Source organism: Schistocerca gregaria, chromosome 9 (genome assembly GCF_023897955.1).
Source record: "Schistocerca gregaria isolate iqSchGreg1 chromosome 9, iqSchGreg1.2, whole genome shotgun sequence".
In the NCBI taxonomy this organism is placed as follows: Eukaryota; Metazoa; Arthropoda; class Insecta; order Orthoptera; family Acrididae; genus Schistocerca; species Schistocerca gregaria.
This window is the reverse complement of record NC_064928.1, coordinates 26481728-26494978: the sequence shown is the minus strand read 5'-3', so window position 1 is coordinate 26494978 and position 13251 is coordinate 26481728. Positions and strand designations below refer to the sequence as shown.

At 42.7% G+C, this 13251-nt stretch overlaps 2 protein-coding genes across 2 annotated transcripts in view; both read left to right on the top strand.

Moving 5' to 3' along the window:
- The window catches only part of LOC126291855 (brachyurin-like), a 508030-nt gene that overhangs the window by 101349 nt on the left and 393430 nt on the right, over window positions 1–13251 (top strand). The window lies entirely within an intron of this gene.
- LOC126291856 (serine protease 3-like) overlaps window positions 1–13251 on the top strand; it is a 79566-nt gene that overhangs the window by 44502 nt on the left and 21813 nt on the right. Inside the window, exon 4 of the mRNA XM_049985578.1 lies at window positions 3232–3368. Coding sequence (XP_049841535.1) covers window positions 3232–3368 — 137 coding nt within the window. The remainder of the gene's footprint in view (window positions 1–3231; window positions 3369–13251) is intronic.

Sequence of the window (13251 nt, the reverse complement as noted above, 5' to 3'; positions counted from 1 at the left end):
TTCCCATATGACTGTGCATGAGTAAGACGTTAGAGTGCAATCTTTTATACGCTTGATAACGCTGGAACTCAGTATATAGTTTACCCACTCTTAACCTTGGTGACAGCCTCCACTCTTGCAGGTATTCGTTGAGTCAGGTACTGGAGGGTTTCTTGGGAAATGGCAGCCCATTCTTCACGGAGTGCTGCACTGAAGAGAGGTATCTATGTCGCTCGGTGAAGCCTGGCACGAATTAGACGTGGGCCAAACTTCAAATATAGAGCACGTGTTCGGGCGGTATGCGTGGTTGGTCCATGTGTGAGCCTTATCCTAGATGTGACGCCTGGTGGATCAGCCTCCATACATCGGACCGGATATATATAGTGCGCGGCAGATCGCGTACATGATTGAAATGTGTGGAATCAGTCGAAACGGAATTCAGAACATTTAGCTACTCTGTCACTGCGACAGATGAGTTTAAAGGAAGAGATCGTCAGTCACTTTCGAACCTCAGTTCGGAAATTCCACACAACGCCGCCAAACTCTTCGTTTCCTTATGTTGAAACTGTCTATTATTTAAAATCATCCAGTGTGTGCAGTGTGTTATGGTAGCCAGATTAACAAGATGATTTTCACCATGCAACATCTAGTTTTCTGCGAGAGGCAATGGATCAGAAAGTGCTAATGTCAGTTTAGAACCTGACAGAGATCCCGACGTCGTGACGGAAAAACTAAGTATATGGCTGTGTACGAAGCATGTTACAACAGGAAAAAAAAAGAAATGTTTCATATAACCACACAGTGCCACAGGGAGCATCTCTTGTGACTTACAGTATGGTCTGTGGGATACAGTCATCCTCCTACAGCACAGGTGATGAAACTTTAAAGCGGTCTGTGCAGTGGAGCAATATCTGTATATTTAATAGGATTGTCACATGCGTTCGATGCCAGTACGCGTAAGGTATTTGTTTTCGATATATGGAAGCAGAGAGATGCGGTAAAAACCTTATCGAATTCTCTGTCAGATAAAGTTAGTGGAGATTTTATAGTTCATAATTTTTCTCTGGTCTGTGGAATAGAATAATGATGATAGATGTTGGGGTGATAGACGTGAATGGGCCCTGAGGGACGTGCATCTACAGAGCCTGCTTGTGCTTTGGAGAATGCGGTAGCAAAATCCGCGTCCTTCCCCAATTCCCGTTCTGTCTTTTATACTATCTAGTTTTGCAGGAGCAAGCTTCAGTTCCGTCGAATGGACAAAACTCAGTTCTGTAGCAGTAACTCAGCTTCGCCTGTTTCTACACAGGTCGCTGTAGAGAGTAGATATAGTTTCCTCTGACCCCTACTCAGTTCCGACTTACATTGGAATGATTATGTGCTCAAAGCTGCAGGAATGGTAGCAGATAGATTCGACAAAGGTGACTCATTTTGAAAATGAGAGTGCCAGAAATATGGACCACTAGTGGCTGTAACCATTAAAAGACTTCTCCATAGGATCCAAAGCAGGTATTTGCTTGAATGGGGGGGACTTGATTCCTGATCCCAGGCGGCATTTCTAGCGGATAGCGTAGCACTAGAGACCTGAAAAGCTAGTGCACATTTGTTATGTCCCCAATTATCACACCATCTACTGCTTGTGATCCTTCTCAATCAAAGAACGCCTATAGCCCAGTGGATATATCATCAAGCCTATGACATGCCATCAAGACAGAATGTGGTACAAATACTGGAGAAATATCTAGCATTGGCAGAGTGAGGGGGTTGCAGATACCATTTCATACCTTGCTCCTTAGCCGAATCGTTTTCAAAATTCGGTAATTTTATTAGGAGTGTGGGCCATTGACAATGTGTAACCACACTGCTGGTGTGATAATATACACTCCGGCAGTCACCATCTATATTCAGTGTCACAGTATTTGTCTGGGAAAACCACATCTTTTGTAGATAATGCCATACATGGATTTATAAAGCTGGTATAGGTTTTAACATGGATACTTGTGTACACCTGTAGAACCAAGACCGCTGGTTGTCTCTTTTTTTTAACATATAGCTGTTTGTAAGACGATTACACCTCTCTTTCTAAGACATGGTGGTAGCACTCACAAGAAAAAATTATGAGACATGTCCACCCATCGTTGATTTTAGGTCATTATTATTTCCTCTCACCATCAACTGGTTATTGTATTATACTTAGTAGTAGGGGGTGCATGATGGGTTCGCCTTGAGCATCAAGCATAAAGTGTGTGTTTGTGTTTCAACATGCACAAAGGAAAGTAGGGATTTGACGCGGAGTACTGTGATAGCAAGTCATAAGAATGGTGCCAATATTTCTATTTCGAGAGCCACCACCGTCAGCAGGGCGTATTTTCTATACTTCACTCATTGTCGAATGTCATTCAACTGATACCTCAATGGTAACATTGAACTCAAAGTACAGTGATAAAATGTATATGTGACTGGTTTTCTAAGATCATTCTGCCTTCGCATGTCTGTCATGAAGTGCCGGTGACGGGAATTATTCACGTTTCCCATTGACGGTATGAACTACCCAAACTGAAGGACCTGTTGGAGTGTAGGAATGTGACTCAACCAGGTAGTCCTCTAGGCGGCTGGATAGCGAACTAATACTTTGTATGTTTTGGACAGCTTTCGTGATCTCATGGAATTTTGAGAAGATTCAATATGAACTCGTGTTTGCACTAGGCCATTATTACCACACATGTAAATTGTCCAGTTGTCTGCTTCTTCACATTTCGCGTCTTTATTTAGTTGAGAGAACATCGATTGTGGTGTATGCAGCTAGCAGGTGGATGACAAATTCGCTGGTTCTGTACACATGAGAAACACGTTATTTGACTTTGTAAATTATAGGGATGATTTGCATTCTTAGATCACCGACATTGGTATGAGCGAGTGGAAAAATCAGTTTACTCAATTTTTCTTTTGTCGGGTTTTTTTCATGTAAAGGTCTTCACAGACAGGGTAAGTTTCTAGTTAGCTAAAGTTCTTGGTTTGTAGGGAAATAATTTCCAGTCCCTGACATAATAAAAGAAACTGGCCAAATTGAATTTGGTAACTATTGGACAGCTTTTACAAATTATTGCAAAAAAATATTGCAAAGATCCGTGAACTTCGAGTATCTTGGACGGGTATTACTAACTAATTTTATGTTGATACTGAAAGGAACACTAACAGGATGCTCATGTTCGTGAAGATGTACGAGTATGACATGACTGCATTTTTTCGTTGCAGGCAAAAATGTTTCTGACACTCTTCAGTATGCTGAGTTGACGGTTGTTCCCAATTCAATATGCGAGGAGGGCTACGGACCAGGTATCGTTCTTGAAAGTACGCTCTGTGCCGGAAACAAGTTCAAAGGCATGTGCACTGTGAGTAATAAGTGTGGTCTACCATGACAACTTATTATCAACATCTTATTCTGTCACTTCCCATAAATGCTTTCCACAATGCTAGTTTGTAAGTAACTAATATTGTAGCACTTTATTCCATCGACTTCAAAGAACTTGCTTTTCATAACTAAGTCGTGCTGTCTGCTTGTGAACATTAATAAAAAATCGGTCTATTTTCTAATGTAACTACGAACGATACCTGGTACCCTACGCTTTTCTATTATTAATTTGTTACTGTCAGCAGATGTCAGTGTGACTGAAACTAGAGGTAGGTGCAACAGTTTGCTGTATCTTTTATCCATAATATATATCATTGATGGCGGTGGAAATGTCTGCAGTCAGACGCTGTGAAACTAATACACATTACTAATTTTAAATACATTTGTACATGAATATGGCATTTGCAGTCAGTAACAGATAAATGATGTAGGTACAGCAGCTTGGCTCGCGTAAAGATTTACTGGAGTGAACACTTACAAGACTTATTCTCATAGAACATTTTTCCATCATACAGTACAGTAAAGAAAGACCACAGTAATTTTCGCGTTGCATTTATCACAAGCTCAGGACCACTTTCCTGGATATTATTTATTACAGACCTTTCATCAGAATGCTGTGCTGTTGCTCATTTCATTGTTAGGGTCTGCAGCAGTGATGAATCGTCGCTGTGATACTCGTATGTGGAGCGCCTGAGGCAGCAGCACTTTTCAGCAGTAGTTGCGAAGGCAAGAATGTGGCTCTATGTCCGCCAGTGATGAGCCTGACTGACAACCAGAGACCACTTACATACATACTCCCCCCCCCCCCCCCCCCGACCATCGGCAAACCCGCAGAAAGTGTTCGACAACACGTAAGAGGTACCGTGCTTTTTAAACTCATAATCTTTTGTTAACACACGCTAGCCAGCGAGTATGACATTTTTGAACACTCAGTACGCCACGCACAATTCTTGGCAGTGAAGGGCATTGTCAAGTCGCTGTGGCATTGTTCCAGTATGTAAACACCTAACATGCGGCTCACTCTGTGTCAGGAGGTTGGACTGTTGGTCAGTCTGTAAGATGGGGTTGATTATGGTGAAAGAGGAAGATTTGTATTTTAACGACTATGCTGAATGCCTCTACGGTGGACAGCGTAACCAGCTATAACGTGGTCAGGCTGCCAGAAAATCATAAGTTGCAGTAGAGTGGTGAATGGGTGCTTGTTAGATTCTGGATGGTACGCCAGAGAAACAGTGAAAACTCATTGATTTATTACTCAGAAGGAATCCGTCGTGAGGATGCCCCATGACACCAACGCCCATGGAACATAAGCAGTGCACACCCAGCCAGAGAACACTCCACAGCCAGCACGTGGTGCACGGCCACCAGCAGGTGGCCTAGTGGCGAAGGCAGTGGCAGTGCAAAAGCGCTGACCCAGCAGGGCGGGGACGTCACATTGATCCCATCGACCTGATGCCATTACAGCTCAGATGGGGCAGTCAAGGTGTGGATGATCACGCTGATTACCCATGCAGAAGAGGCAGCTCACAACAGCAGAGTCTGCCCAGGGCAAAGGTAAGCAGCAAGAAGTTTGCACACACAGGAGTTGGTGGACTGGTCGGAAACCAGAGGCAGAAGCAGATAGACCCTGTATGTGGCCCACTGATTGAAAAGTATTAAGTACACATCACTGGACTTGGCACCAACAGCAGTGCCACAGCTAACAACATAACAGTCGGAGACTGATTGAGCCATGTACAGTGGTATTGACTTGTAGACTTGTAAACTTGGTGGCCAGCATTGGTCGCTTCTCGAGACTGGCAACTGGCGACACTATATGTATGCTTCAAAATCATGTCTATAATGGAAGTGTTTTCCAAGCATAAACCTGTCACTGAGTTTCTTTTGGCAACAAACCAGATCATAGATTCGTACTTGCATGCGGAATATCTCTGAAGAACTGGCAGTGAACAGAAGCACGGTGAGTTGATGGGCGAGGCGTCTGTGATCATCGCAAAAAGGTCGTGCAGACCAATCAGGTCTCCTGCGTCCCAGCTGGTCACACACAGTTGCATATCCTCCAATGTTGGAATGTCTGAACACTATCATGTGAGGTGATTGATGGATCACAGTCAAACACCTCTCCACTTAACTGGACGTCTCTGTTGCTAGTGCTGACACACTTGTCCGCCAGCAGAGGTACTGCAACCTATGTACCTGCTGGGTTCGTCGCCCGCTAACAAAAGAGCATAAAGAAAAAAAGGACCACATGTTTGGCCCAGTGAAGGATGTACTCCGTGCAAAGCAGCATGTGAATGATTGAGAGGTTTTACATGCAGCAAGACGTTAGTAGTGGGGCAACAAGGATGCCAGTGCATTTTGTTACTGCAGGTTGCCTACATCAGGGGCAGGTATACAGTCAGGAGCCAACTGATTGTTCTCCTTTGATTGACAGGTAATCAACTCATTGCTCCCTGTGCCCTCTCCCTCCCCATATCCCCTCACTCCCCCTTTGCTGCTACAGGTACAATTTCAGGTCTGAGTTATTGGAATAGGCCATCCTCTCACTCTTATCAATTTGATTGACTACATAATGAAATTGATCAATTAATTAACCTCTCACCCACTGGATAAACCACTTCCCTCCCTCTCCCCTCCCTTCCTCCAGAGAATGGCAAGAAGTTCAAGTTCCATCAGGACAATGCAACATACCACTGCTACTTCCACTATCCTAAGAAAATGGCAGGGAAAAAAGGTCATTTGGGCTACCTCCACTATCATAACCCCACCCACTCCCCTCTCCTCCCCCAGAAAATGGTGGGAAATTCAAAGCCCATCAGGGTAGTGCAACACATCACAGTTATTTCTACTAACCCAAAAACATGGCGGGAGAAGTTACGTCACTTGGGCTGCATCCACTATTCTATGTCCCCCAACCACCACCTCTTTCTAGGGATTGCCAGGGTATAGGACTCAGCCTGTGCTGGACATAAATTGAATACCTAATTAAATTCATACCCCACTGGTAACTCCCCATTCCCTCCCAGCCTCCCTCCCGGACATTGGCGGGAAATAGGCTCATCTGATCAGTCATTTGGAGGGAAATCAATTTCTGTTTATGGAATACTGTTTCCAACCTACCCTCGTCCTCTCACTACTACAGGTGCACTTTCAAGTCAGAGTTATTGGAATAGCCCCTCTCACTCTCACTCTTACCAGTTTGACTGAGTTCTTAATCAAATTGATCCCCCTCTGTTAAACCCCCCTCCTCTCCCTCCCTTCCTTCTGGAAATTTGAGGGAAAAAGACTGAACTTATCGGTCATTTGGAGGGAAACCGATTGCTGTGTACAGAGTATTGTTTAAACAATTTATACAATGTGTGGAAACTGTTCATTTAAACAATTTGAGGCAGTAATTGCATCCAGTGTGTTTGCCAAAAGGTCCAGAGTCCGACTGACCTAGTACACAGTACTACCATTGGAGGGCACTGTCGTACCTTCTGTGACATAATCCAAGATGGTGGTCTGGTGGTGGAGAGGAAGGATCTTATAACAGGAAATTCAAGTGTATTTTGTTTATTTATGAAAAAATCTGTTTGTGGGGGTCGGATTTCTCTTGCTCATCATTCTACGCTGTTTGGAAACATGTAGGTCTTGTAAGAAGTAATTACATCGAGCAAACATGTTGCATAATCTAATGTACGGCACAGTAGTTTGTATGTCTTAACCTAATATTTGGCCCTTTGTTGGCTCTTAAATTATTGTTCTGTAGTTGGTTTCCGACGTTACCCCCAGTTTCTTAAATTATTGTACCGCCTTTGAAATCAAATTAAGTAATTAGTTACATCCTCCCACCAGAACGCCTTTCCTGGCGCATTCTTCCTTGTCACCCACCCCTTTAAACTATTGTACTGCGTTTTACATAATAATTATGCGAATGAACATACTTTTCTGCACATAACCTTCTGTTCCGCTCCATGTCAGACTCTGATGCACACTCTCCCCCCCCCCCCCCCCCCCCCCCTTCCGTTAACTACTGTAACGCTAACACCATGTTGATATAAATAATTTATGTGAATTAATTAAATCGATATTCTTCACATGTATGGGGTAGTTTTTTTAAAATTCACGGCACCCTAATTGTCGCTCAAATCTATGGAATGCGGGGAAATTGAGGAAGTACTTGTATGTCATCTTCTTGTGCATAACAATTTGCACATGGAAACAAGCACCCGACAGCAAGAGGAATCCGAGAAAATATCGACATGGACGCGATGGGAACCACGGAAACAGTCACTGTTTTTCGTCGAGGCAACATTCTACTGCTTGAATATTTTATTTTATTTATTAATTTATTTTATTTTATTTGTTGATTTATTTAACCTGGCAAGATTAGGGCCATCAGGCCCTCTCTTACATCTAACCAGGCATTCTACTTATTTTACATTCATATGTTTTAGTAGGCATGTTAAACTACATCTAGTACAAAAAGTGAAATAAACAATAAGAAAGGTACACCTGGAAAAATACATACATATAGAGTTATATTCGTAGATCATAAGTACTGTTATAATTAGACGTTATTGAAGAGAAAGATTTTACTTAGAAGTGCTGGCAGCAGGAAGTATGAGGGAGACTCATGGTGAAGGGAGGAGAAGAATAGAGAGAGACATGATGAAACATAATTAAGGAAATATAAAGGAAAAGAAGATTGCGTGGCTAATAGAGATAGATGAAGAGGAAGGCATCTCAGGAGCAAGATAGGAGACGCTAGCTTTGCTATTTGACAGATGAGAGGATTGGCCTTGCACATTAATTTTGTGGAGAATTTTATGAGGATGATAGTAGGAAATGCTTCAACTTCTTCTTAAAAGCAGCAGGAGATTGAATTTTCCGCAAGGTAAGGGGCAGTTTGTTCCAGAGACGGTCAGCGGCAACTGAGAAGGAGTTTGCAAAAGTTTTTGTCTTGTGAGTGGGCACAGTTAGGATACCAAATAAGAGTGACCTCATGTTTTGATTATGATGGCATGACAGGTTTTTAATCTCTGAAGCAAGGTACTGGGGTGCTTGCATGACGAGGAGTCGGTGAAGTAGACATAGAGTGTGCTAGGCACGCAATTTGTCCTGCCGCAACCACCCTAGCTCGGAGTATGAAGCACTAACATGATCATATCGGCGACTGTTGCAGGTGTAACGCACACAGGCATTCATGGTTAGCTCTAGCCGTCTTTTGTTTTCACTCTCATGCCTTGTTGAATCACATCACAATAGTGGAGGTTCGGTAGAACGAGTGCTTGCACGAGCTAGCGTTTCAAGTCCTGTGGAAATATGTTCCGAAACTTTTTGAGAGCGTAGAGAGAAGCAGACGTCTTTTGGCACACTGCGACTTTATTCTCCGTCCAGTTGAGATGCTTGTCCAAAGTTACACCCAAGTTCTTCACTGTTTTCTGATATGGTAATGGAGTACCGTCGAGCACAATAGGAGGTAGCCGTTCGCGGAAATCTGAACTTATTAATTTGTGATGGGCTATTAAGATTACTTTCGTCTTTTTTGCATTTAGTTTAAGCCCCAGGTTTTTCGCCCATGTCACTACTGAAGACAGATCATCATTCATCTGAGCGATTGCAGTGTTTACATCTTCAGATCTGACGCTTAGGTAGAGCTGGAGGTCGTCAGCACAGAAATGATATTTACAGGAGGACAGAACCAACGAAATATCGTTGACATATAAAGAAAACAAAAGTGGTCCTAAGACTGATCCTTGTGGCACTCCTGAAGAAACATGTTTCCAGGAAGATTTTTCATTTACGCAGACAACACACTGCTGTCTGTCTTTTAAGTAGCTTTCAAACCATCTCATTGCACTATCAGAGAAATTAAGCTGTTGCATTTTTCTGAGCAATATGTCAGTGTCAAAAGCTTTCCTGAAGTCCAGTAGCGTCAATATTGTTGCCTTTCGATTGTCGATGGCATACTTCAGGTCATCAGTAACTTTAATTAGAGCAGTGTTTGTGCTCTGATGTTTATGGAAACCGGATTGAAATTTGTCATATAGACTGAATTCATGCAAGTGTTCAGTGATTTGGTCATGGACAATATATTCAAGTGCTTTGGAAACAGCAGGCAGTATGCTAATTAGTCGGTAAACACTAGGCAGTTGCGGGTTTTCGATCTTAGGGATGGGTCGAATTATGCTTCTTTTCCATGCAGTGCGGTATACTCCGTTCATGAGGGTAAAATTAAATATGTCAGTTAAGACAGGTACTAAGATATCGGCAACATTATTAATCATGGTTATACCGATACTGTCGTTGCCTATTGCATCAGAAGAGATTCTCATTATTGCTTTTCTTGCCGTATTTGTTGTTACATGTTTTAGATGGATGGTATTGTTGTTAGTTACCTTGTTTGGGGATGGTTATACCGATACTGTCGTTGCCTATTGCATCAGAAGAGATTCTCATTATTGCTTTTCTTGCCGTATTTGTTGTTACATGTTTTAGATGGATGATATTGTTGTTTGTTACCTTGTTTGGGGATTCTTGTGGACGGTAATTATCAGCCGTGCTGGTATTCAGAGGTGCAGAGAAGAATTCATTTAATTCGTTAGCTGACACATGAAAAGTAGTTTCCGATTTTGGCTTTCCGGCCCCCAAGCTACGGAGATTTTTCCATAGAGTCGTGGGCGTCAGATCGCTGCATACAAGGGAGCGGGCGTGCCTGATTTTAGCATTACGAATGCATTGTTTCACTCTCTTCTGTAGCTTTCTATGTTCTTCGAAACGCTCGGGTTTCGGATATGCCTTGAAACGCCTGTGGGTAGCATCCCTATTAGTCATCATTTGACGTAATTCAGCTGTCAGCCATGGAGCAGGAGATTTTCTTACACTGATTGTGCTGACAGGTGCATGTTTGTCATAGAGGGCAGTGAGTTTATCACCAAGTTCATTAATTTTGCCGTCGATTGTAGGTTCTCTGATTATTTGATGCCATGAGATTTCTGAGCAATCGGCTGTTAGAGCGTCAAGGTCAATACGTTTCATGTTCCTACAAGTTATGTAACGCGATTTGATCCTTGGGGGCTGCACAGAGTAGGCCAGGAATATTACATCATGTGCTGAGAGGCCAGGGGCCGATGTTTGACCAACATCTCTTACTTCGTCAGTCTGTTTCGTTGCGATTACGTCTATAAGAGTATAACTGTGCGCCGTATGGTGTGTAGGTTGTAATGGAAGAATGTTCATGCTACTGCAACTAAACCGTCTTCCTAGGTTTATTGCAGAGGGAGTGTCTCTTAGCAGGTCTATGTTCAAGTCACCCATTACGATGACATGTTCATATTGACACTGAAATGAATGCAATTCCGACTGGAAGGAACTGAATATTGAGGTAACAGTGATACAAGCGAGGTACCTACTGTATTTGACGCTATTTCAGGAAGGAAGAGAAACATCTGCCACTAAACTCACTTTCACCTGAGTTAAAGGACGACATAGAGTGGATGGATTGGTCGGTTGAGATGGAGTTGTGACGAGGTGCGATTTAATGGTAGACTGATGAAGCATTCTAGAGAGAGGGGGGGGGGGAGTTTTTGCAGGTCATTTGACCATTTTTTTCCTGATGTTCCGTCAGACTGAACCAGATGTCTGACATAGCCTTCGTTCGACTCGTATACAACATCTTGTTCTGTGTGGGTCTTAGAGCAGAGTCTACTTGTGATAGTGTACAGTAAACCTCTCGGTCATCAGAGGACTTCCATCTCATGTGTGACGAAACGTGGCACATTCCTCTAAACGAAAGAAGATTTATGCGATGTACTCCATTTCCCTGTCGCATCTTAAGCGTAAAATCGATATTTCACTTTCATAATTAAGTTAGCGATAGGTGTTTGTGATACTCTGCAATCCTCTGTGTATACATTTGCTTGGCAGATGTGCTGTTTACTTTCTTTGTAAGAGATATTCTCCGTTACCAACGGTTATTTTATATAGAAATGATGTGCGCATACTATAATTTGTGAATTGTGATCGGATGTGGTCAGTGGACGCTATACATCTCTGGAAAGATATGTTGTGCTTGTATCACACAGAGCCCCTGTTTTAAGGAAGTAGTTTTTTCGTTTTATGGTTCGATGCCATAGTGAATGGAAGAGAATCCTGCAAGAAGGACGTATGTCATGCGCTGGAAATATACTTCTGACAGTGGAATATTAACAGCGCTGCGTTCCACACGACTGATAGGTCAGAAACTCAAGCGATCTAACATTATAGCCTGTTTTAAGTGTGGAACGTTGTATTCTTAGGAGTGCGTGTGTTTATGATCTCTCTTACCAGTACCTTCCGGGTACAGATTCTAGACTCTAGAACAATACTTTAGGAGTTGTTAAAGTAGTTGCTTTACGTAAAATGCATCGAACTGCATCCGTCTTGAGCTCCATCGTGCATAAAAATCACCCTTTCCTTGTGCTTCTGAAACCTGTGCTATTTCGTCACAACACTTTCAAATTTGTTGCTGTACACCGATAAGGGGTGTAACCCCCTTGACATGAGTGTATCTGGAGAAATCTTGTGTACTTGGATGGGCGAGGCCTTGGCTAGATCCATTCATTCACGAGACTTCTGATGTAGCGGTCCACTTCTGGTCGGCTGCAGATTAAATAGGTAGCGGTGCTGCAGGGCGGGTTGTTCAATGACAGTTTGAGGGATCTTTCAGTCTCTAATCGTACACCAAGACTGTAAGAATTGTCTGTGACAGCCATCAGCATAGAGATAGATCGTAAATTAAGCACTTTGCTTAAGGTGTAAGAAATATGTAGAGAGCTGTCTGGTATACTTTGATGATGTATTTTTCAACAATTAACAGTGAATGGACGTACTAAACAGTCATCTATCTACATTCGCAAAAATAATCGCAAAGTAGAGATGGAGACAGTCAAGTTATGATGCTGAAATTGGGAAACATGCTGTCGCGGCATTGCCCAGTGTTGTAATTACTGTAGAATTGCACTGTCAAATGTGATGCTTATTATTAAGAGTACACTGATGGTGTCTTTTCCACCCCATCCAGCCACTGGTACACATAATGATTGACTGACATCGCTTGTTTGAGTTGGAGAAAGAGTTTTTGTGGAGGGACAACACTTTCTGGGGATGGATAGCACCGAAACAGCGATCACGTACATGACTGCAGTGTGGGGAATCAGTGGAAATGGAACGCAGAGCCATCAGATACTCCGTCAGAGTAACAGATGACTTTAAATGTAGAACTCATCAATCCCCTTTGGACGTGAGTTTGGAAATTCTCTACAACGCTGCTAAACTCTTCCAGTTTCCTTATGTTGTAACTGTCTTTTATTTCAAATAATCCAGTGTGTGGTGCGTTTTATGGTAGCTGCAGTAACAACATGATTTACACCGTGTGACGTCTAGTTTTCTGCGAGAGGCACTGCATCATAACGTCTTAATGTCAGCTTAGAACCTGACACAGACCTCGAAGTCGTGGCGGAAAAACAAAATGTATGGCAGTGCACAAAGAGTGTTACAGAAAAAAAAGAAAAAAAAAAGAAAAAAATATCCAACAACGACTCAGGGCCACAGGACGCGTCTCTCGCGACTTACAGTTTTTGAAATATGGGGGGAAAGAGATGCGGTAAAAATTTTATCGAGTTCTCTGTCGGATGAAGTTATTTGAGCTTTTATAGTTTGTTATTCTTCTCTGGTCGATGGAATAGATTAACAATGAGAGAATGTTGGAGTCATAGGCGTGAATGGACCCCGATGGACGTGGATCTACACTACCTCTTTGTAGTGTGGAGAAGCACTACAGTGCAGTAGCAAAACCCTGTTCCCGTACTGTCTTTTGTACTACCACGTGTCGCAGGAGC